The 23,956-nt window shown below is 38.9% G+C and overlaps 2 protein-coding genes across 2 annotated transcripts in view; one reads left to right on the top strand and one right to left on the bottom strand.

Moving 5' to 3' along the window:
• Positions 1–23,956, top strand: part of LOC144838057 (general transcription factor 3C polypeptide 5-like) — an 81,267-nt gene that overhangs the window by 34,204 nt on the left and 23,107 nt on the right. The window lies entirely within an intron of this gene.
• On the bottom strand, positions 1,930–8,035 carry LOC144837280 (uncharacterized). The gene is made up of 2 exons (XM_078692330.1): positions 8,005–8,035; positions 1,930–2,463 (listed from the first exon to the last, which is right to left on the bottom strand). The coding sequence occupies exon 2, from the start codon at positions 2,452–2,454 to the stop codon at positions 1,930–1,932; it is 525 nt and encodes a 174-aa protein (XP_078548456.1). The 5' UTR covers positions 2,455–2,463; positions 8,005–8,035.

Below are 23,956 nucleotides of genomic sequence, written 5' to 3'. Positions count from 1 at the left end.
GTTCTATTGTTAGTCGACTGAAGTATTGTTAGTTGAAAGGCTTGTTACACCAAACTCGTATACACATGATTGTAGTGGATTTAGCCTAAATCACACAGCATATTAGACACACACTTTTGGTGAAAATCGGGTCAAGGTCAGGAGGCCAATTTTGATTTGGCCAAGTATCGCGCTATGCGCGAAGGCTAGTTTGTTTGTCTGTCTGTCTGTCTGTCTGTCTGTCTGTTTGTCTGTTAGCAGGATTACTCAAAAAGTAATTACAAGATCTTTACCAAAATGAATATACAGATAGATATGTGTGGTCAAGGACCATTCCATTAAATTTTGGGACCATTTGGGACCAGTGGCCGTATTCACCAATCTCACTTAGGCTAAGGGAAATACTTACCCTTAAAATTTAAGAATTCCCTTAACAAAGGGAAACACAAGGGGTATTCACAAATGAGTTAAGGGATTCACTTACCTAAGGAAAACACTTAATTTAAGGGTAAAACTTAAGGGTAAAAATAATCATAAATATTCATGAGTTGTCCCATTGTCCAATCACAGAGGATTTAATTCCCCTATGGTCCAATCACTTTCCTCTCTAAAACTAATTTGCATATTTAAAAAAAGAGTAAGGGGTTGGGGGGACGGGGAGGATGAAGAGAAAAGTGTATGGACGATGATCAATAAAAAGAAAATGGCAGTCAAAACAAAAACAAGTAAATGAATATTAAACCTAGACTAATTTGTATGAGGATCAAGAAAAATAGGTCTAGCCTAGATGTTACTAACAAACCAACATTCTGTGTAGGCCTATGCATCCTAGGCTGGTTACTGGGCAGACCAACAGGGGGCCTAGCATCTCTACCTAGCCTACTAGAATGGGGCTAATTTCTATTACAACGAAATGGGAAGCCATCTTCCACGAAAATAATGGCAGTCAAAACAAAACAAATAAATGAATATATAGGCATAGACTAATTTGTATGGTGGGGATCAGCAAAAAAAGGTCTAGGCCTAGGCCTAGATGCTACTCAAACCAAACATGAATCCTAGGCCGGTTAGCATGGGCAGACCAACAGGGGGCCAAGCATCTCTACCTAGCCTAGACTGGGGCCATCTACAAGTAGGCATAGTACTCGCACATACAGAATCGTCAGCACAACCAAGGTACTGAATAGTTAAGGGAACTTTTAAGGGACCTCTGAGGTCCCTTAAAAGTTAAGGGGAAATAGACCAAGTTAAGGGTTTCCCTTAACCTTAAACCCTTTGTGAATACCACTTAAGTGAAACCCTTAATATTTTCTTGATTTAAGGGAAATTCTTAGGATTTAAGGGAAATATCTCACTTAAGTGTGATTGGTGAATACGGCCACAGGGTCCCAATTCTGGACCACTTTTTAATATACTGTAACGTTTCCCCTGCCTCGTTGTTAGCGGGTTCGGCGTCGGTGTTATTCCGACGACGATAAGTAAATAATATGACGTACAGAAGCACAAACTACAATCTGTTACGAATTCAGGAGGTGTTTTATTCTTTTCACAACTGATGATAGAGTACACAATAGAAACGATATTCGTATGCTCTACCTAATATTAATAATTGCGTGTAACTTCAAGTATAAAGTAATTCCTAGTATGGATTGGATCAGATAATTTTTAAGCCTATGACTCTTCCTGTTCAAGGTTGGAGCTGCACTGCCTCACATGTGGGTTTCTTCCTCCTTAGATTACAAATCCACCCACCAATCAGAAGCCTCCTAAGAGGACTATTCCATAACAATAAGAGGGGTATCAAAATCGTTACACTGCCCCCCTCCCAGAACGATTCGTCCCCTGAATCGTCAATAAAAAATATAAAAACAAAATCAAACAAACAAAACTTAGACAGAGGGTCTACTATGCCTCTGCCGCATTCCTTAAGGGATTAAAAAAAACAACTAGCTAATCCAACAAGTATTCTTCTGTCACTTCCTCCACTAGGCTGACACTTCCGTCTCGGTAATGTGTTAGTTTCTTCTTTTTGATTACTTTAGTAACCCAGTCCGCAACCCTCCTTTCCAAGAAACCGGTACCATCCGATGTCAGGGCCTCTCGGGTCTCATCAGAGAGAAAAGCGGGCTTTCCCTTTGAGACTCGACGGACTTTCTTCGGCACCGGGTCTTCTCCCTTCACCATCTCTTCTCCCTTCACCATCTCGTCCAACAACGACTGCGACCCTGGCGACAGTTCAATTTCCGGTAATGTGGCACGTAACTCAGCCTCTTCCGCCGGGCCTGGTCGCCCCCGCAATCCACCGGAATGAGAATACATGTGGTTCCTGGTTTCGTGCCGGTCCAGAGCAGATTTCTCCCGAAACCGTCCACCGCAAAATTGGCAAACGAAATCCCTTGGGTGCTTTGTTTCCCGGTGCCCACGTAGTGCCGTCACAGTAGGAAACACGGATTTACACTCTTTACATTCTTTCATCGTTTCAATCTGGAAATAGAAAAATAATTAAAAAAAAAAAAAACAAACAAAAATAACTATCTGGTCCAACGGCAGTTTCGTTACACCGTACTAATCTTGGAGAAACCGTGCAGGACGGTTCCTCTGTCGCCTTTTCGGATAGCGGGATGAGTTATCTGGTTCGGGTTCTGCCGAGCCTGACGAGTCTGGTACCTCAGAAACAATAGATGTATGTCCTATATTTGCACTTGAATCTGGTTCTGTATGGACATTCCCTACCACCGGTGTAGCCCAGCACGTTCCTGTAACGTTTCCCTCATAGATCTTGAGGAGGTCGAAGTGAACTACCCGGTACTTCCCTTTGGGACTTAGCTGGATCCGGTACGTTACTTCCGACATCTTTTTGCAGATCAGGTACGGACCACGCCAACGACTCTCCAGTTTTGGAGAGACTCCTTTTCTCTTGGTTTTGTCGTACATGAGTACAAAACTTCCCTCGTTCAAAGAAGGTCCTCCCGCCAATCGGTCATATAACCGCTTCTGCCTCCGGGCGCTCTTTTTCAATGCCTCTCGCGCACGTACAGCAGCTAGCTGCAGTTGCTTTCGGGTACTTGTCGCCAGATCGTCCGTCTCGTCCACTGCTACGGCTTCTGCCGGTTCAACAAGTAGATCTACGGGTACAACAGCCTCTCTACCAAACATCATCATGAACGGGGTTTCTCCCGTAGACTCTTGTGGAGTTGTTCGGTACGCAAACGTCGCATACGGCAAAACCTCGTCCCACCGACTCTGATCGGAATGTGTCTGCATCATGATTGCTACCACATCTACTAGTGTCCGATTAAAGCGTTCGATTAAGCCATCAGACTTTGGGTTATAAGGTGTTGTTCTGGTTTTGTGGGTGCCAAGTAATTTACACATCTCTGCAATAACAGCCGACTCAAAATTCCTACCCTGGTCGGAGTGTATTTGTTTAGGTACTCCGTATCGTAGCACGAATTCCTCTACCAACGTTCTAGCCACCGTCTCTGCACATTGATCCGGAATCGGATAAGCTTCCATCCATTTGGTTAAATACTCGCCCACCACAAGCACGTACTTATTGCCTTTAGTCGACTGGGGCAGGGGCCCTAGGATGTCCATTGCTACTCGTTCCATTGGTTCATGCACTGGCCACTGCTGGAGGGGAGCCTTCCTGCGTTGGGGTGGGGTTTTCCGTTTGGCGCATGGCCCACACTTTCTGACATGTGCTCGTACGTCTAGGTGCATCCTGGGCCAGTAGAACTTTTGTTTCAATTTTCCTAATGTCTTAGTTACCCCCAAGTGTCCACTGGTAACACCCCCGTGCACCTCGTCCATCATCTGGGACCGGAGGTTACTTGGCAGCACCACTTTCCACGTACTGGTACTTCCGTCATCGCTTTCCCATTTTCTGCACAAAGTTCCACCTCTAATTTCTAACAGGTCCCATAGTAACCAATATGCCCGATTTTCAGGAGACACGTCCGCCCAATCGGGCCTAGCAGTATTATTTTCCTTTGCGCGGTATACCCATGCGATGGATTCATCCTGCAACTGATGGTTTGTTAAGGCTACGTTCGGTATTTCTGGTTCTAGTCGTGATAATCGGATATGGTTTTGAACTGGTACTTTTGACACAGGTTCTTCTGCCGGTTCTGGTTCTTCAGGTACAGGTTCTTTGCTACCGGTACCTTTTCCACACTGTTTGCACGGTCGACGGGACAGTCCATCGGCGTTTCCGTGTTTGGCCCCTGGCCTGTGAACAACTGTAAACTCGTACAAGCTTATTACCTCAAACCACCTGGCTAATTGGCCTTCAGGATTTTTAAAGTTTATGAGCCATCTTAAAGACGAATGGTCGGTTCGTATTGTAATCTTTCGTCCATATAGGTACTGCCTGAAGTACTTCAGGAAGTGCACCAACGCCAACAACTCTCTTCTAGTAACACAATAATTCTTCTCTGCTCTACTCAGCGTTCGACTCCCGTACGCCACAACTCGTTCCTGCCCATCTTGGACCTGTGATAAAACGCCTCCCAATGCATAATTACTAGCATCCGTGTCTAGGATGAATTCAGCGTCTGGATTTGGGTAAGCCAGGATAGGTGAAGTCTGCAACATCTGCTTAAGGGTTTCAAACGCGCTTTGCTGCTGCTCACTCCACTCAAACGTTCGTGATTTCTCCGTTAGTTGAAATAGTGGCTTTGCCAGAGCTGAGAAGTCCTTAATGAACTTCCGATAGTATGCTGCTAGCCCTAGGAAACTGCGTACATCATGGGCATTTCTGGGGGTCGGCCAATCTCGTACGGCCGCCACCTTTTCTGGATCGGTTTTTATTCCAGCTTCAGATACCACATGACCAAGGTACAGAACCTCTGTCTGAAAGAGGCTACACTTCTTAGGCTTCAATTTTAGCCCTGCGTCTCGGAATCGCTGAAACACTTTTCCCAACCTGGTTATCTCGTCCTCTATAGAATTGGCATACACAATCACATCGTCTAAGTAGATCAATAACTCTTTCCACTGCATCCCGTTCAATACCCGTTCCATGAGTCGTTCAAAAGTAGACGGCGCGTTACACAGTCCAAAAGGCATTACCGTCCACGTAAAATGGCCACCTCGTACTACGAATGCCGCCTTCTGTTTAGCGTCCTCGTCCAACTCTACTTGCCAATAGCCGGAGGCCAAATCTAAGGTAGAGAACCATTTTGCCCCCGATAATGCATCTAGAGAATCATCGATTCTCGGCAACGGATACGCGTCTTTGACAGTAAGGTCATTCAGCCGCCTATAATCAACACAGAATCGTTTCGTCCCATCTTTCTTTGACACCAACACAACGTTCGAAGCCCAAGGGCTTTCTGTTGGTTCGATCACACCTCGCTCTAACAAGTCTCGTACCTGTTTCTCTATCTCCTCCTGGTTTGTCATAGGTTGTCGTCGTGGGGGCTCTCGTACCGGGGCAGCACCCTTGGTTTTTATGTCGTGCTTTACTAGTCCAGTTCGTCCAAGATCGGCGTCACTGGCAGCAAACACGTCTTGATAATCGCTTAACAATTTCTGGATCTGAACATGGTGCCGATGTTTTACACCCTTTGTGCTACGTTCATACAACTCCGCCAAATACACAGGCAAACCGCTACTAGACGGTGTCTCGTTCTTTACTGTTCTGGTAGTAACTGTACGGTCTATCGTGACTGGAGTGAGGACACCAACTTTCGTACCAGCCAAAATCACTTTCTTTTCAGGACCAGCATTTAGTATAGGTAGCGGGAATGAATGAGCATTTGGGTCTACCACAGTTCGACCTACGACGAGGCCCTTTTCATCTAGACTGGAACAACCCTTCGGTTCCACTATCCATCCCCCTTCTGTTTCTCTGGTTCGTTGAACGTACGCAGTAGCAATACACTGACACTCTGCTGGTATTTCAATGGTTTCGTGTATCCTTACTAAACGGCCAAATGGTTCTCCGTCCCTTGTGGTACATCGGATCTTTTCGTTTCCCAAGCATAATTCTAGAGTAGACATGTCCAGTATTCCCCCAGTCGCTAAGAGGAAATCCATTCCAAGTATACCTGGTGCTGTTAGATCCGCGAATATTACACTAATGGTTCGGCAGGTATCACCTACTCGTACTTCAACCTCCGCGCTTCCCTTCGTCCTGATGGGTTTGCCGTCCGCCTGATGTAGTTCGGATGACAACTTCGACAGGCGAGGACGCAAGTTCGCCGGTATCTGGTAGTACAAAGCAGTAGACAACAAGGTACCTGTTGCCCCGGTATCTACTAACAGGTGCGTGTCTGTTTCCGTTACGGTTGCTTTCACGTACAACCCTTCTTTTGGGTCAAACAATGGTTCATAGGATCTCGTGATTTCTGGCTCTCGTTGGTTTTTCTTAACACGTTTGGTGCACCCCGACTGGTCTGTCGCGTTGTCTGGTTCACTCGTTACTGTTTGGGTGGGCCACCGTCGCTTCCCAACCTTCCACCGGCCCCTGTGGTTGGTTGTCCATCGTTTCCCGACGGTCGTTCAGATTTGCAATCTCGAGCAAAATGCCCTATTTCACCACAGCGGTAACAACCCGTCCTTGTATTCTGGTTCCGCCAATTCCCTCGTTCATGGCTTCTAGGACGGTCTCCTCCGCTACCGGTATTGTTAGTGATAAATTCGGTTAACTGGTTCAGTGCTCGTTCCATCTTGTTTAACCTCTCTTCGCTACTTTCCTCTCGAGTAGTGACTCGTACCTGTTTTCGGCTTTGAATAGGTGTGCGCTGCTTTTCCATCTGCTGAAATGCCTCTATATTCAATGCCGCTAAGATTGCATCGTCCAGTGTGTTTGGGCAAGATCTAAAGATCCCCTCTCGTACCTCAGGATCACTTACTGCCTCCATAAAATGCCCTTTCGCCAATCGCTCCTTCTCCTCCATCTGCATCGTAGGATAGGCTCTGCTCGCCAATTCTCGTATCACTTGGCCTAACATTTGCAGAGTTTCCCCATCCTTCTGCCTGCGGATTCTTAATTGCATCAGATAATTCTCTGACTGTTGTGCCGTCCCGAATCTACGTTCAAGGGACTCTACCAATTCTTCGTAACTGTATCCTTTCGGTCCAAAGTTCCCTAGTATCCCCAGGGCAGGACCCTTCAAACATGCAGCTAGAAAGGTGGCTGCTTTTTCGTTTGACCACCCATTTGCTAATTTACAGGATTCAAAATGCGTCCGGTATTCACGCCATGGTACTTTTCCCTCGTACCGGTCGGGATTAATCACCGGCCGCTTCACAGCGTCCCCAAATACCCGTTCGAATGCCTCCCGTCCATAAATGGCATTCTCTCGTTTCAAAGGCGGCAATTGCTCTGGTACTGTTACCGGTTCTATCCTAGAAATCTGGCTTTTAGGCCGGACCGTCGGTCGGTTAACCGTACTCGTAACCGGATTCGAATGTCCCACTACTGGAACATAACTGTTAACACACGTCGGTGTTGGGTTCACTCGTACCGTACTCTGCAATGGCCCATCTTCGGGTCCCATACTTACCTCTGAAACATTTCGGCCTAGGCTCGGTAAGCTATTGGCCTGGCTCGTACCACGTACAACTCGTTTCGTACTTCCACCCGATTCCGTAACTAACGAAATATTCAGGCCTTCTCGTTCCACTGGAATATCGTACGGTTCTACTGCGCTATAGCCCGCTTCAAGCTTGGCTATAAGATTTGGACTTTCCCCTAATTCCGAAAATACCCGTCCGGCTCCCCGTACATCCTGGAACAACGTAACACGACTCTTCCTAGGTCTAGGCGTATCACGTTTCTCCTCGAGTGGCTCCGAATCTCGACCTATCTGTTTACCCCGGCTGGCAATATCCTCACGTACTGACTGGTAACCTGATTCACGTTCAGTATAACCTGTGTCTTCAAGCGTAGGCCTAGGCCTACCTGTTGCTTGTTCAGGTTCTAATACTACGGGTTCCTCCAGTAGAAGGCTATCACTAAAACTCATTAGATCCCCCTCCATACCAATATTCACAAACAAAGGATAATTTACTTACGAAAATGAGAACAGCAATAATCTTAAATCCCACCGCTGCCACCAGTGTAACGTTTCCCCTGCCTTGTTGTTAGCGGGTTCGGCGTCGGTGTTATTCCGATGACGATAAGTAAATAATATGACGTACAGAAGCACAAACTACAATCTGTTACGAATTCAGGAGGTGTTTTATTCTTTTCACAACTGATGATAGAGTACACAATAGAAACGATATTCGTATGCTCTACCTAATATTAATAATTGCGTGTAACTTCAAGTATAAAGTAATTCCTAGTATGGATTGGATCAGATAATTTTTAAGCCTATGACTCTTCCTGTTCAAGGTTGGAGCTACACTGCCTCACATGTGGGTTTCTTCCTCCTTAGATTACAAATCCACCCACCAATCAGAAGCCTCCTAAGAGGACTATTCCATAACAATAAGAGGGGTATCAAAATCGTTACAATACTTTTCAGACCTGCTAGTGTTAAAAGATAGGACAGAATTTTTCAAAAGCCGGCGAGCCCTAGTCTTAAAGTAACAAGTAAACTGAAATTGCATTTTCTCGAGAACTACTTGTCCAAAAAACTTCATTTTTGTACAATAGGCAAGAGTTTTAATTTGTGATGTGTAATTTTAAAACATAATTTGATTTAATGTACACCTTTTTTGATGCGAGAAAATAGGCGATTATTGATTTATATATCATGCTCTGAAGATGTTGGGGGATTAGGTTACATGACTTTCTCAAGTAAAACAAACCAGGCAGGACCTTTTCTTTAACATGATTAGTTTGCTTCTCCCATGATAAATTATAGACACCTAAATGTTTACAAGTCTGAACCCTTTTTAAACGTTCACCATTGATATTTAAGTTAAGATCCTTATCTATTAATTTTGCTAATTTGTTGTTAGTCCCAATAAACTTACATTCTGTCTTCTTTACATTTGTTACATGATAACCAATTTTGTATATTTCCTAAATCAATATTAATTTTAGTTGATGACATCATCTATATCATGAGATGTATAATATAGAGCAGTGTCATCTGATACATACTGATTTTTACATTAAAAACATGCTTAGGTAGGTCATTTATATAGAAGGAACAATAGTGGGCCTAGAATGGAGCTGGGGGATTTATTGCATTGATTTGAACCTACACAATTTACATTTGTGATTTGCGTACGATTTTGACCTTTATTGGTCACGTGATTTGTTTTATTGCGCAATTACTATGTTCTATGCGTTTATTGATATGGGTGCAATGGAATAAAATGATCAGTATTACATTTCCATTCCAGTGATACCATGGATGACCAACTTTAGTGTGGAACGTCGGCCATTTTGAAATACAAAATGTGGTCGAAAAAAATGGCATCTAACTTTTTTGAATTCAGCATCTCAAGAATAACAAAATTAGCTAAAAAAATATATTTTCGCACAAATATCGAGCTGGAAGACATAATCCGTACTATAAGCAGTGTGGTCAAATTTCTATAACAATGTCATGTTTATATGTATATATTTCTAACCGTTCTGCCTCTGTTTTGAACCTGACCTGGAATCTGGTTGTCCTGGCAATGGTATTCCCTAACAATGTGCGTCCCCTGTTGATCTAGTATCATGGTCTATACAGGCTTTTATTTATTTATCTATTATTAATCTTAAGTATAGTTGGCCTCCTATCACATGCCCCTTGGGATTTCTTGGAAAATACAAAATAGGTGTTTCGGAGCATTCTGACAATCTATATTAATTTTAAATTTTAGCATATTTTTACCATTTTGTTAACTTACACATGCATAGCCTGTCACTTTTGACATGCTTGTATAACATGGTTTTAAGTTAAAAAGTGAATAAAATATGATGAAATTTCTAAAGAAAGGTTGTGTTACACCCAATATGCACTAATAGCTAGAGGGCGTTAGGTTCAGTAATCGAAGGTCACAGCAGCACGAGGTCAGCACCCTACAAAACGATACACGATGTACAGTATTAGATGTCGAACCACAATGCAGCTATCTTACTACTACAGTAGATATGGTAGAAACCTCATACCGTAGATTACTAGCAGAATTTACATTATTCTCTTTCTTTCTCTTAATATCCAAAAACAACATGTTAGCAAACACATTCTTGATTAAAAATATCTTTCCCTCATAGAACAATACCGTATAATTATTCCATTATTATTATTTTATTTATATAGTGCTTTTCCAAATTAGTGTAAAATGATCAAAGCGCTTTACATCAGCAGACCCAACAATGAGTTACTTCTTAGGAAATAGATGTGTTTTGAGGGCTTTTTTAAATTTTAAAACCGTGGTTTGTTCCCGGATCACAGACGGGAGTTCGTTCCACATCACCGGTCCAAATTTTGAGAAAGTATTATTTCCAGAGGTCCGCTTTTCGAGACAGTGATCCAATCTAGTGTGATCTATCTCGGACCTCAGGCCTCTCTTAGCACATCTATACACCCGTAAGAGATTGCTCAGATAACAGGGCGCATTATTATTTATACAATTGTAGACATGAAGTAACACTTTAAAAGTGATTCTACTTTCAACAGGTAGCCAATGCAATTCATAAAGCAGAGGTCTAGAACTAACAAACATAGGTACTTGGTAAATTGACCTGGCAGCCCGATTCTGAAGCTTTTGTAATCTTGAAATGTTATGTTTGGACATTCCAACAAATAGTGAGTTACAATAATCTAACCTGGATAGAATTAGTGACCTCATAGCCTCGGTACACATTTTTTTGTCTAAACAATTTCTTATTCTACGCAATGCCCTTAAGAAAAAATTTACAGTACGGCAGACATTATCAATGTGGGGTGTCATACGAAGAAAAACATCAAACACCACACCAAGATTTCTAACTGTGTTGGAGGGTTTAACAATAATTTCACCAATATTCAGTTGAATATTTCTATTACTAATGTCGACTTTTGGTGGAGTTAAAACTAATAACTCTGTTTTTGATTCATTAAGTTTAAGTTGATTTTTGTACATCCAAATACTAAGATCATTAATACATTTAGTAATTCTATAAATGGCAACTTCGAGATCCCCTGGCACTTTAGGGTTAAAGCTGGTATACAATTGAGTGTCGTCTGCGTATAGATAAAAAAATATCCCATGAGACTTAATAATGTCAGCAATAGGTGAATGTAAGTGGTAAAAAGTGGGGGACTAATTGTGGACCCTTGAGGGACACCGGAGCTAAGATGAAATTTACTTGATTCAGATCCATTTAAAATGACTTTACAATATCTGTCTTCAACGTATGTTTTAATCCAGTTACTAGCATTTCCTATTACCACATAGTTATCTTTAAGTCTGTTTACAAGTATATGGTGATCTACCGTGTCGAAGGCTGCGGATAAATCTAGAAGTACCAGTATCACCACACGACCCTTAGAGAATTCCTGCAGGATATCAGTTTTAAGCTTTAACAGTGCTGTCTCTGTACTGAATTTGGGTTTGTAAGCAGATTGTAACGGCTCCATGAGGTCGTTTTCAATACAATAATTATTAAAAGCACTCAAGACTGGCCTTTCAATTAGTTTTCCAAGAGTTGGCAAATTTAAGACAGGTCGGAAATTTGCCAAAACATTTTGGTCAAGTGAGGGTTTTGTAATGATAGGTGTAACAGCACCTATTCTTAGACTTTGTGGAAAAACACCCGATGTGTATGAACTATTTGCAATGTGCGTAAAAACAGGGGAGATCACCTGAGTACATTTCTTAAGCAGCCATGTAGGCATAGGGTCTAATGGACTGGACTTGTTAGGAATTTGATTAATTATTTTAAACATGTCATCAGTCTTAACTAATGGGAACGTTGTAAGACTACAATCAGTTTCAGGAATAAATGTCTGCTCCACAGGCAAGGTGACTATACCACTACTGTTAGTTTCAACTAGACGATCATCAATAAAAGCCTTAATATTTACAACTTTGTCTCTATAATTAGCAAAATCTTGACATAAAACCTTGTTTGAATGGCACGTAGGAATACTACTCTTAAATTTACCTAACAGTTTATACAGTGCATTATACATTTCTTTGGGTCTAGAGTTTACAAAAATAGATTTAAAATATGTAGTTTTTTCCTTAATTACAAGATTGCATACAAGTTTTTGTTGCGCATCAAAAATAGCCTTATCTATGTCGCTCTTAGTCTTTCTCCATCTACGTTCAAGTCCTCGTCTGATACGTCGCTCGCTGTCAATCTTGTTCGTGTACCAGCTTGGCTTGCTAACAAATTTGCGCACACGTGTTTTCACTGGGCAGATATCGTCAAGAATCGATCTAACAGCATTATCGTACATTATGGCTTGCTTGTCAGGGTCGTCTAATTGGAAGATTACAGCAAGTTTTTCTTTAAGCAAAAGTTGATAAAAGAGCGTGATTTACAAATTATTTTAGACTGATCTTGTTTATCATAGTCAAGCGCGACTTTCACGATATGGTGATCTGAACCGTAAGGTAGAACTGTGCAATCTGTGACAGTACTATCGTCGACGCGACACAAAACATGATCCAGAATATGACCTTTGGCATGAGTCGGTTCCTTTACAGTTTGAATAAAATCATGATCACGTCAAATTTGTAGATACTGCGCAACAAAATTGTCTATGTGGTTATCTACGTGTACATTCATATCCCCAACAATCAGTGGTTTTCCAGACAGACATTTCATACATGAATTCGGTAAATTCATCAATAAACTGTGAATGTTTTAATCCGTTTTCGTTCGACGGCGGCGGACGGTATACAACAATTAATCTCAGGGATTTGTTGGGATCATAAATACATCCATGCTCAAACGATTTAAAGGAACCCGAGATAGGTGATCTAATACATTTCAGCTGCGCCTTATACACTATACCACCCCCGCTACCTTCTTTACGCGGAAAGTTATGAAAATCGTATCCGATTGGTGTGCACTCCTGACGAACAACTGAAGCGTTTTCATCACTGAGCCAAGACTCTGTGATAACCAAAATATCAATTTCGGACTCAATTAATAGGTCGAAGATAGTTGTAGTTTTGTTGCACATAGATCGTGCATTCCAGACATACAGAATAACATTGCTATTTGTACCGTTTTCTTGTACTAGTTTCCATGCGTCATCAATAGTACTGTAATACCCATCTCTATGACTATGCATTATAATCTAGGCCTGACAGCACCACCGCGTAGGCCTACACAAATTACAGTAACGGAACTCATCTCACACATGCGAGTCGAATCAATGAACAGTAAATACACTAGGCTTATCTCAGTACCGTATACATTATAACTTGTCCTAGTATAGTGCCAATAATTATAACGCATAAAGTAATCGCTCACAGTATTTGTTACCCTACTGGTAAATTACCCGAACATTCCTATCCAGACATAATTTATCGTTACCTATGTTGTCACATTTTATAATCATTCACGGCAACATACAGTGTGATTTATCCCTTAAAATACTGTTTCTATAGATTCATGCTTCATCGTTCGTTCCTACATAATTTCTAAATAAGTAAACTCATCTATGTTCTACTTCCTGACAATTTACTTAATGAAATAACCCAGTTATCTTTAAGACAATAATGATACACGATGTACAGTATTAGATGTCGAACCACAATGGCCGCATCACTCATGTTATCGTCTTCTCATTGTTTGGACGGTACCAATCGCTACAAGGGGTATCCCTTAATGATACAAATTTTTAGGGGGCGCTATTTTTATATCTTTATTTCAAACTATAACAATTGTAACATTAGGCGCAGGAGCCCCGGATAGCGTTACGAAGTCGTTAACTCTGGTCAGCCCAACTAATGTGTTTTTCCAAGGACAATTTATCAATAACTAAACATTGTCACCACCCATAAGTGTGCTGTTCATTTCCTATTGACCAATGAACACCAATGTAACTGGACCTGATTTTCTTGCTATTCGACCTTGGGTGCAAATTATACAATTAATTGATGTTAAGGCCACTGACTACTCTTTTCTGTATAGAAACACTGAATTGGCTGAATATTAAGAAAACCCTACAATAATTTCTACTACTACTTGATAATATGAAGAACTATATTAAAGGAATTGAATGTATGGAGAATGAAAAAAAATAAAAAGTTAAACCTTATAATGTAAAACATCACTTCATCATCTATCAGATATATCATTTTCTAAACATCGTTCCATTAGTTATATCATGGAGAATTAAGTTAGTTATGAATAAATGAGTTATTTCTCAATGAAAGTTTCTCCATTGTTATATTCACATCACATTTATTTATATTTGGTTTTACACGTAATATTTCATTAAGAATTTCATTTTCTGACAATATTGTGATTGAAAAAATAGCCAATTATATTGGCGGCCCTAAACGATGATGTTTACTGTTTGGCCTACAGAAATGATACAAATTCTCAGTTGTTTGTTTCAGGGGCGACAATGCAAACATCCCGCCAAAATTGTCTTGATTTCTGCCCCTACATTGTGCAGTGAAAGTAATTTCTAATTATTAGTTCAACGACGCCCCTAAGATATGTGGCACCCAGTCCTCCCAATGGCCAACCATCCCACGTCCTTCTAATATATCTCTGTATTGCCAAGAACACACGGGAAAAGAACAAATAAAAAACAAAAACCATTCAAAACAGACCTATTTCTGTTTTAAAAAAGATTGAAATGAAATAATTGTTTTTAAACACTCAGTATACTGTACTTGGAAACACGTATTTGATTTGTGATATCCTCCGTTAAAAATACAGTAGAACCTATTTGGGTCCTGGAGGTGTCCCCTTAATAGCGGTTCTACTGCCCCTGGAACACTTCCTAAAAAAACGTGTCCTCTTCATAGAGGTTTCGCAGAAAAAAACCAATACCAATCTGGACTCGGAAATTTAAAATTTAGCAGGCAACGTTTAACCAATGAAAACTTTCAAGACAAAGGAAGTATCATAATTATTATGATATCCATTTTTATTTAATAACGATAAATGGATATAATTATTTTGTCTTTTTTGTTGTTTTTGTGATGGAAAAAATATTGGAGTGAACATTGGCACTGAGCTTAAATGTTCCTCGTCCCCTTAATGTCCCCTTTATAGGAGTGTCCCCTCAGTAGGGATTGGCTGTTTCGCCCCTTAATAATAATTTTAATGTGCTACACCCGATAATGGGCATAGAATAGAATAACTGTACAGTAGGCTCCCATTTGATGCAATGTGTTACCCAATATATGAAATAATGTGACTATCCATTTGAAATAATGTGCCATCTGATAATCCTTATAGAATAATGTACAGTATTATATCCATTTAATTGTGCTACCCAATGTGCTATGCATTTGAAATAATGTGCTATCCATTTGAAAGAATGTGCTACCCGATAATCCTTATAGAATAATGTACAGTACTATATCCATTTGATTGTGCTACCCAATGTGCTATCCATTTGAAAGAATGTGCTATCCATTTGAAAGAATGTGCTACCCGATAATCCTTATAGAATAATGTACAGTACTATATCCATTTAATTGTGCTAGCCAATGTGCTATGCATTTGAAATAATGTGCTATCCATTTGAAAGAATGTGCTACCCGATAATCCTTATAGAATAATGTACAGTACTATATCCATTTGATTGTGCTACCCAATGTGCTATCCATTTGAAAGAATGTGCTACCCGATAATCCTTATAGAATAATGTACAGTACTATATCCATTTGATTGTGCTACCCAATGTGCTATCCATTTGAAGGAATGTGCTATCCATTTGAAAGTATGTGCTACCCGATAATCCGTGTAGAATGTACAGTACAATTATATCCATGATTGTGCTACCTAATGTGCTATCCATTTGAACTAATGTGCTGTCTGTTTGAAATAATTTAGGTTTTTTGTTTTGAATATATTTTGCTATCCATTTTAAACGTGCTAAACAAGTTACATATTTGTTGATATAAGTTTGTGGTACACCACGTATATTAGTTCTGAAAAGAACTGTTGAGTTGCTCAACGTTTCGATTTGCTCCAAAGTCTTTTGTTTATATCGTAGCTATTCCATCATGCTGTATTCGGGGAATCGCCAACAAGTGTTTTCTCAGAGCAGGGTCTGTTCCGTATGGGGTTCTGTATGCTATTTTTTAATAATGTACAAAAAATGAAATGAATACCATCATTGCAATTGTAGTTTTGCGTTCATACCTCTAGACCACCGAGCTTGCGCTAATGGCTAGTGATCTGGACGTCGTGTGTTCTAGTCCCACCCGAGAACTACATGCGAATTTTTTCGCAAGTATTCTCAAATGTACTTAGTATAAAGTACAAATTACGTCAGAGTAGGGCAAAACATCTAATTAAATACCATCATTATTAATTACCGGTATGTACGGAGGAAGCTCAGCGGAAGTCGAGGGTTACTTTTGCCAACAAGACGAAGCGCGAAACAAATAAATAACGAAGTGCGAAACATCTGAAATGATATACAATTTCTTAAAACATGAAAACACGGAATATATTATATTAATATAACTTTTTAATATTTCCAAAGGCTCGAACATGGAAGAAGGGCCTTAAAAAAAAATTGCTATATGTTAGACCACATTTCCATAACTTTTCAAAACTCATCGAATACTCTGCTAGTAGGCCTAATTAATATAGGAGCGTATCGCCAAATCATTAGAAAAAAAATGGCATGAAGATGTAATTAAACAAACAACGGCCAAAATATACCAACAATTTTAATTTAGGTTTCGATTCGTAATTACTACGGTGGTGGACTAAGCCTAGTTTGAAACTATAGTGACCATTTATTTTAGAAAGAAAGATAGAAAATTTTGTTTCTATCTCCAAGTTAATACCAAGGCACTTTTCAATTAAAAATTCTGGCCTAGTATTCTTGCAAGGTCGTCACAGCTCCAGTTACAAAGGTCGTCACAGCTCCAGTTACAAACGGTGATACAAAGTGTCAATCATTTGACCAGTGAACAGCCCACTGGTAGGATAGTCCTTGAAACCGTCCGTAAAACACATTAATCACTCACATCAGTCATGCCGCTAATGGTTGAAAACCACACTTTTTGGGGTTTTCAAACGTAACGCTATCCGGGGCTCCTGCGTCTAATGAACAGAAATCGGGCAAAAAGAGTGCAATTTTTTAAACGCTTAAAATTGCCTGAAACGACTCTAATTCCAGCGAAAATAAATTTTGACAATTTTAAGCGTGCATACGCATGCGATATGCTATGCACGTAACTGTAGTGCCATATGATGAAATATGCCCTGAAATTTATGAGTACCAAATTTGGTTGAATTATTATACATGCTTGGGAATCGTATGTAGACCGCGTAATTTTTAATTACGCACCGTGAAAAGATAATCACATCGATTCCTGGAAATAAGGAATATACTCTGAAAAATTTACGTAGCTAGATGAAACTGATATCAAGATAATTGATGGACAAATTAATGTTAAGGAAAGAATAAATAAATAAAGATTCTGACAAAATCAATAAGGTTATTACACATGATAATGCATTTAACCTAATAAGCAAACCCAATAGAAAAAACTTGATGAACAATAAGCAAAATGTTGTACGTGCATATACATGCAATTTTTAAAACCGTATCTATTTTTCTTCCAGGTTTTGTTGATTTTCAGTACCTTCCAATGACAAAAAGAAGCTCTAATACTTGTGAATCAATTCTCGATAAAATTGTTCCTAGTAAATTAGAAGACTCATCTTACTTTAAACGAGATGTGCCTTTATTTCTTTTACCTGAAGTATTCTCGCGCACTGATGTTTCTTGTGATTACAACTACAAACAAGAGAAACAAGTACAAAGAATAAAAAGCAAAATATTACACGAGGCTCATTTAGTTGGAACTGATAGAGATCGAAGAAATAACAATGCAATATTTTTGAAATTTGAAGACAAAGGGATTCCCATTGAACCAATGCCAGCTGCTGTAGAAGTGCTGAAGAGGTATAAACTTAATGATGATGTTAACATGGTAAAGAAAGTAAGAAACCATTTAATTCAGTTCTACTGTAGCCATGTAGGCCTTTTGTCAGGAGGTTGTGGAGGGTGAGCGTGTGATCAAACCCGGCCGTTTGCTAGTAAACTCCAATTGGACAATAACAAAATCATTAATAAATAAAATGAATTAAAAAAATTAAATAAAAAGAATTAAAGGTCCATATTTTGGTCATTTATTTTCTTACCTCAGACCCAACCATAGTGTTGCTGTGGTGGTAGAGTCCTCCTCAATCCTACCACTACTGAGGCGAATGCAAGATTTTGTTATAGTGGGTGCGAGGAAAAAAACTCTAAACTCTAAACAACCATGGTTGGGGCTGAGAGGGTGGCATGAGGTAAGAAAATGTGATCCACTGGCCAATGTAGTTTAAATTGCCAGAGTGTCTTATATACACTTTCCCTACATTTTTTTTTTATAATTTAAGGTCTCAAAGTGCATTTTATGTAGAAATAAATACTATATAATAATAATTTACATTGCGTTAATTTTTAAAAGCTTTTAAAGCCTTAAAAATGTTACAAATAAGAAGATTCTAATATTTTGAGCAGCCTGCTATAAATACCAGCATGCATAGTGCACGGAGTGATATTTTCATTATACTTCTGTTATGCTTCCACTTTCGATCGATCATGAATGAAAAGCCAGTGGAAGAACAATAACAAATACCGTCTCCCCCAATTTGTATTAATGGATTATTCGAGACAACGCCGGGCTAGGATTATAACCAGTGTACAATGTTCGTACATTACCACTGTTTACCAACTGGGTCTACAAAACTATAAGCCTAAGACTGTATGAGAGAACATTCAATGCAAGCTACTTTAGGTAGTGCATTTAAGACAAGGAATGACCTCAGTTAATGTAATATAATCATTATTTTTACAATATGTCAACAATTTCAGGGAAAGTGTCTAATCGTTGGGAATATTGACTTCTCTTGAGGGCTCAAAATAGCATTTCATGGCAATATAACAATGTGATGACCAATCAGATGTCATAATGTCATTCTATGAAAAGACACCGACCAACAGAATATAACAAACAATTCAATTGTCCAAATGTACCATAACATTTTGATAAAAACTAAACACTTTTTCAAATAAAACCAGAACTTCCCCCCAATTGTTCTTCGCCACGAACCAAATCTAGACAAAAAACACAATTGTATTTTTAGGTGATCATTTAGAATAAAATGATCACCTATTGTTATTGTAATATACGGATTAGTAGAGCGCCCTCTATGTTAGAGAATAAGGAATATTTCTGTGTATTTATTAACGGTACAAGCATTTATATTGGCGACGATAAATACGTGAGTTAATATAATAAGTGAATGCCTATGAAGGATAAGTTGACAAAATAATATAACTTAACCCTCTTTAGTGCCACGGGCGGCGTTAGACACCATATGGGACATGCGTTGAAAACCCCTAGTCGGCGATACACACCAAACCAAAGATCTTATAATATATAAGATCTTTGACCAAACGTACCTTCTGTGTTTGAGGGCGATAATCACTAACTTCTGCCAGAGCCATATATATAAAGAGTTACGACATTGAAAATTAGAAGCCATTTTTGTGTCAAAGAATTCGCACGCTGAGGGCGCGCGCGTCTCTTTTGTACAGCGTTTTCCTATTGTTCATGCATTATTTTTAGATTTTTTTGTGTATGAAATAACGCTTATATTCCGTTTTTATTTTAGTAATTAATTTTATTAATGGTATTAATTTGGTAACATATATATATTGTGTCTATAATAACAAAAGAATAAATGCTAGGGCCTACATGCAAGTCAGAATACATCAAAGCATGAACCAATACAAAAAACACAAAAATTCACCCCTCTTTTTATACAGTATATGGCTCTCTGTGTGTTTTTGACACAAACTTTCAGAGACTCGTTCATCATTTCATTTGTAATAATTTGCCTTTGTTATTTTAATATTGTTCATACCCTATTCAATATATTAACAAATATATCAAAGACACTCTATTATTTTATTTAGTCATCAAAGCATGCATTATGAATTGAAAATATTACATAATTGTTATTAATAGGACGTAGTTATGGGATGTTTCGTTCCAAAATCAATCAATCGAACTTTATAATGTACTAGCGCACGCGCGCGCAATATTCTTTGCCGCAAGTACTTCTGTACGCTGTGCACACGATATTTAACGGTAAAATGTGCAATTACATTTTTTTAAATATAAGAAAAAGTTTTAAGTATTTTCTTGCTCCTATACTTTACATGCATTAACGGAGACAAGTTTGACACAAATTGATCTGCATATCACGTGACTATAATCCAATGTCGTAACTCTTTATATATATGGCTCTGACTTCTGCTTGTCTGAGGATTCTGGGATAGCTTTTATTCGATCAAGCGTAAAATTTTCTTTCGAAAAATGTCAACGAAAAAATTTTCGCTATAGGAAAATCTTTTGGAAATATCAATTAAAAACTAATTAATTAATCAAAATCATGTTGTTTGTTGATTACACGTTCTCCGTATCTAGTCACACAACCGGAAATACTGACTCCTTTGTTGAAAAATGTGCAACGCGAGACGAATTGTTTGTAGGCCCATGCAGCACGTTGTCAGAATTTACTCGCCTGAGTAACTTGCTTATAGTGGGCATGCTCAGACTAACGATGGTGATAGGATGGTTTGATTGGGCCTAGGCTAAGATTATACGATGGCGGTTTATTTGAATAAAATAACTCGTATCTAATTCTCCTATTATTACTTTTGTTCAAGTAAATATACATTTATAGGTATGTATTATAAATATTTGTTTGTTGGGGTTTTCTAAATATCATTTTATTATCGTTTTTATACGATTTTTTAAAGCAATTTCTTGGAAATTTTAATTAAAAATTAGAATTTTTTTTTAATTCATACATTTCATAAATAAAAATAAATCATACAAATATACATTATACATCATTTTACAGGAAATTTAATAAGGAATATTTGTTTTTAGAAACATTTTTTCATACATTTATGATAAAATGATGAAATTACTGTTTGAAAAATTTCAACTCCCTGGAGTATTACAAAAATGCTGTTCTGAAAAGAATACGGTTGAGGAGAAATGGCTCTCTCTCGGGAATTTGGAACTAAGAGGGTTAATTGAAGATAAATTAAAGAGAATGGCGTCACACGACCTGTTATCTCGCACACTGACTAGATTTGACCCAGATGAAAACCCGTCCAACAAAGCGGCGAGGTGGGAAAAATGGATAGTCAGGCTTGATACGTACTTCATAGCAAAGAGTATCACAAAGGATGAACAAAAAAGGCCTAACTGTTGCTTTTAGCCGGGACTAAAAGTCTATGACATTTACGATACCTTGGCAGAAACAAACGATAAATTTCAAAATGTGAAAGAAAAACTAACACAACATTTCAGTCCAATGAAAGATACTGCCATAGCGATATATTTATTCAGAGAGTGTACCCCAACAACCAGACGAGGTAGTAGATCAATGTGACACGGCTACGAAATATGGCCAAGCACTGTGAATTTGCTGATCTGGCTAAAGAACTAAGAGCACAAATTTTACAGAAAACTGTAAATAAGAAGTTGCGCAGAGAAATCTTGAAACGCCCTGATTGGACATTAGATAATGTTTTGAAGGAAGCGAGGGCTATAGAAGTGAGGTAAGAGCATCAGACATGGAAAAAGTAAAAATTCATAAAGTACAAACTCAAAACAGACCAGTTTTCAATCACAACCGCAAAATACAAAATGTCGGAACTGTGGAGGTGTATATCCTCATAGAGGAAGTTGTCCAGCCAAAGACAAAACTTGTCACAATTGTAATAAGTTGAATCATTATGCCAGAGTATGCCGAAATAAACAAGGGACAAACAACACCAATAGATATAGTTCAAGCAGGCAGACACTTCGCACAGTACGTCAAGATCAACAACAACAGCAGTCAAACAGTGACAGTGATGAGTATTTATATGGTATGAAAAAAAGGAAAACAAAACGGTGGTCCTACAGTTCACGTCACCATAAATTGTTATCGATTTCCAATACTAATTGATACAGGAGCATCCATAAATGTCATTGATATAGACACACATCGGAAAATAAAGAATGCTGTGCTAACACCAGCAAATATAAAAGCGTATGGCTACAGAACACCCAATGAAATTTCTGGAGAAGTTTGTTGCGACCGTCTATGTGACGGAAAAAGTAAACAGTGGTTGTTTGTTAAGCAATCAAACCGCACAAGAGCTCGGATTGGTCAGTATTTATATCAATAACGTGGGAAATACTTGCACTTCCAAGATAAAAACGGCAGATCCCAAGATAACTGAAATGGTAGAAGCACATGTTTCAGTTTTTGAAGGTATGGGAAAATTAAAAGAACATAAAGTTAAGTTAATAGTAGACAATGAGGCAGTGCCAGTGGCACAAAGCCAACGAAGAATCCCTTTTCATATGAGAGATAGGGTGAAAGAAGCTGTCGCAGACCTGGAACGCAGAGATATTATAGAAAGAGTTCCAGATGGACAGGCAACCCCATGGGTAAGTCCTGTGGTATTGGTTCCAAAGAAAAATGGAAATGTTCGATTGTGTGTTGATATGCGCAGGCCCAACAGTGCGATCAAGCGAACAAAACACCTCATTCCTACTGTGAATGACATCAGCTATGACCTACAATAAATGGAGCCAAATACTTTTCAAAATTAGACCTAGATGAAGCTTACCAACTTATCAACTTGAGTTGCATCCAGATTTTCGCTACATCACAACCTTTAGTACACATGTAGGACTATATCGATACAAACGCTTATGTTATGGTATAAATGCAGCTTCAGAAGTATTTCAATATATCCTAAAACAACACCTATCTGGAATTAAAGGTTATCTGAAAGGAAACTTACATTGAATCCTGAGAAATGCATATTCCTTAAAGAGGAATTATAGTTTTTTGGACAAATATTTTCTAAAGATGGTACCAAACCAGACCCTGAGCGTATAGAAAATTTAAGGAATGTATCCGTACCTACCAACACAGGGGAAGTTGGAAGCTTTCTTGGTATGGTTAATTATAGTGCAAAGTATGTGCCCCGATGAAAACCGCACCGTTAAGAGAATTAACTAAGAAAAATGTTAACTTTGTGTGGAAAAATGAGCACCAACAAGCATTCAATGAGTTAATCCTTGCACTTTGTAATGCACCAGTTATGGCTCATTTTCAAAAAGCGAAAGAGACATTTGTGATAGTAGATGCAAGCCCTGTAGGAGTATCTGCGATCCTTTCACAAAATACGCCAAAGCGTGATGATAATAGAATAGTAGCATATGCCAGTCGAAGCCTGTCCGATGTAGAAAAAAGATATTCGCCAACGGAAAAAGAGGCACTTGCCATTGTCTGGGCAGTGGAACACTTTCATTTATTTTTATTTGGAGAAAAATTTACGCTTATCACCGACCACAAGCCTTTGGAAGTTATCTATGGAAGTTCCACATTGAATTGAACGCTGGGTACTACGTCTCCAACCATACACTTTTGAAATACAATATAAACCAGGTAACCAAAACCCTGCTGACTGCATGTCAAGACACCCAGTTTATACTAGTAAGTATAATGGTGATGATGATACTGAAGAATATATAAAATTTATAACATTACATACAGTACCAAAAGCGATGACGTTTGCAGAAATCAAAGAAGCAACTGATAATGATCAAGCACTTAAAGCAGTCAGAGCAGCAATTAAGCTAAACAAATGGACTGCAGATATTGTTCAAAAGTTTAAAAGTGTCAAAGATGAAGTAACTATAGGACATGATAATATAATATTGCGTGGTACCAGAATTGTTATTCCTGAAGCACTGTACCAACGAGCAATCGAGATAGCACATGAGTCACACCAGGGAC

Source organism: Antedon bifida, chromosome 3 (assembly GCF_963402885.1).
Source record: "Antedon bifida chromosome 3, ecAntBifi1.1, whole genome shotgun sequence".
NCBI classification, from domain to species: domain Eukaryota; kingdom Metazoa; phylum Echinodermata; class Crinoidea; order Comatulida; family Antedonidae; genus Antedon; species Antedon bifida.
The sequence above is the reverse complement of the archived record's forward strand: the minus strand, read 5'-3'. Positions and strand labels throughout refer to the sequence as shown.

Bases quoted from the DNA above. Each gene is read 5' to 3' on its own strand.
- LOC144837280 (XM_078692330.1), bottom strand. From the start codon at position 2,454: ATGAAAGAATGTAAAGAGTGTAAATCCGTGTTTCCTACTGTGACGGCA.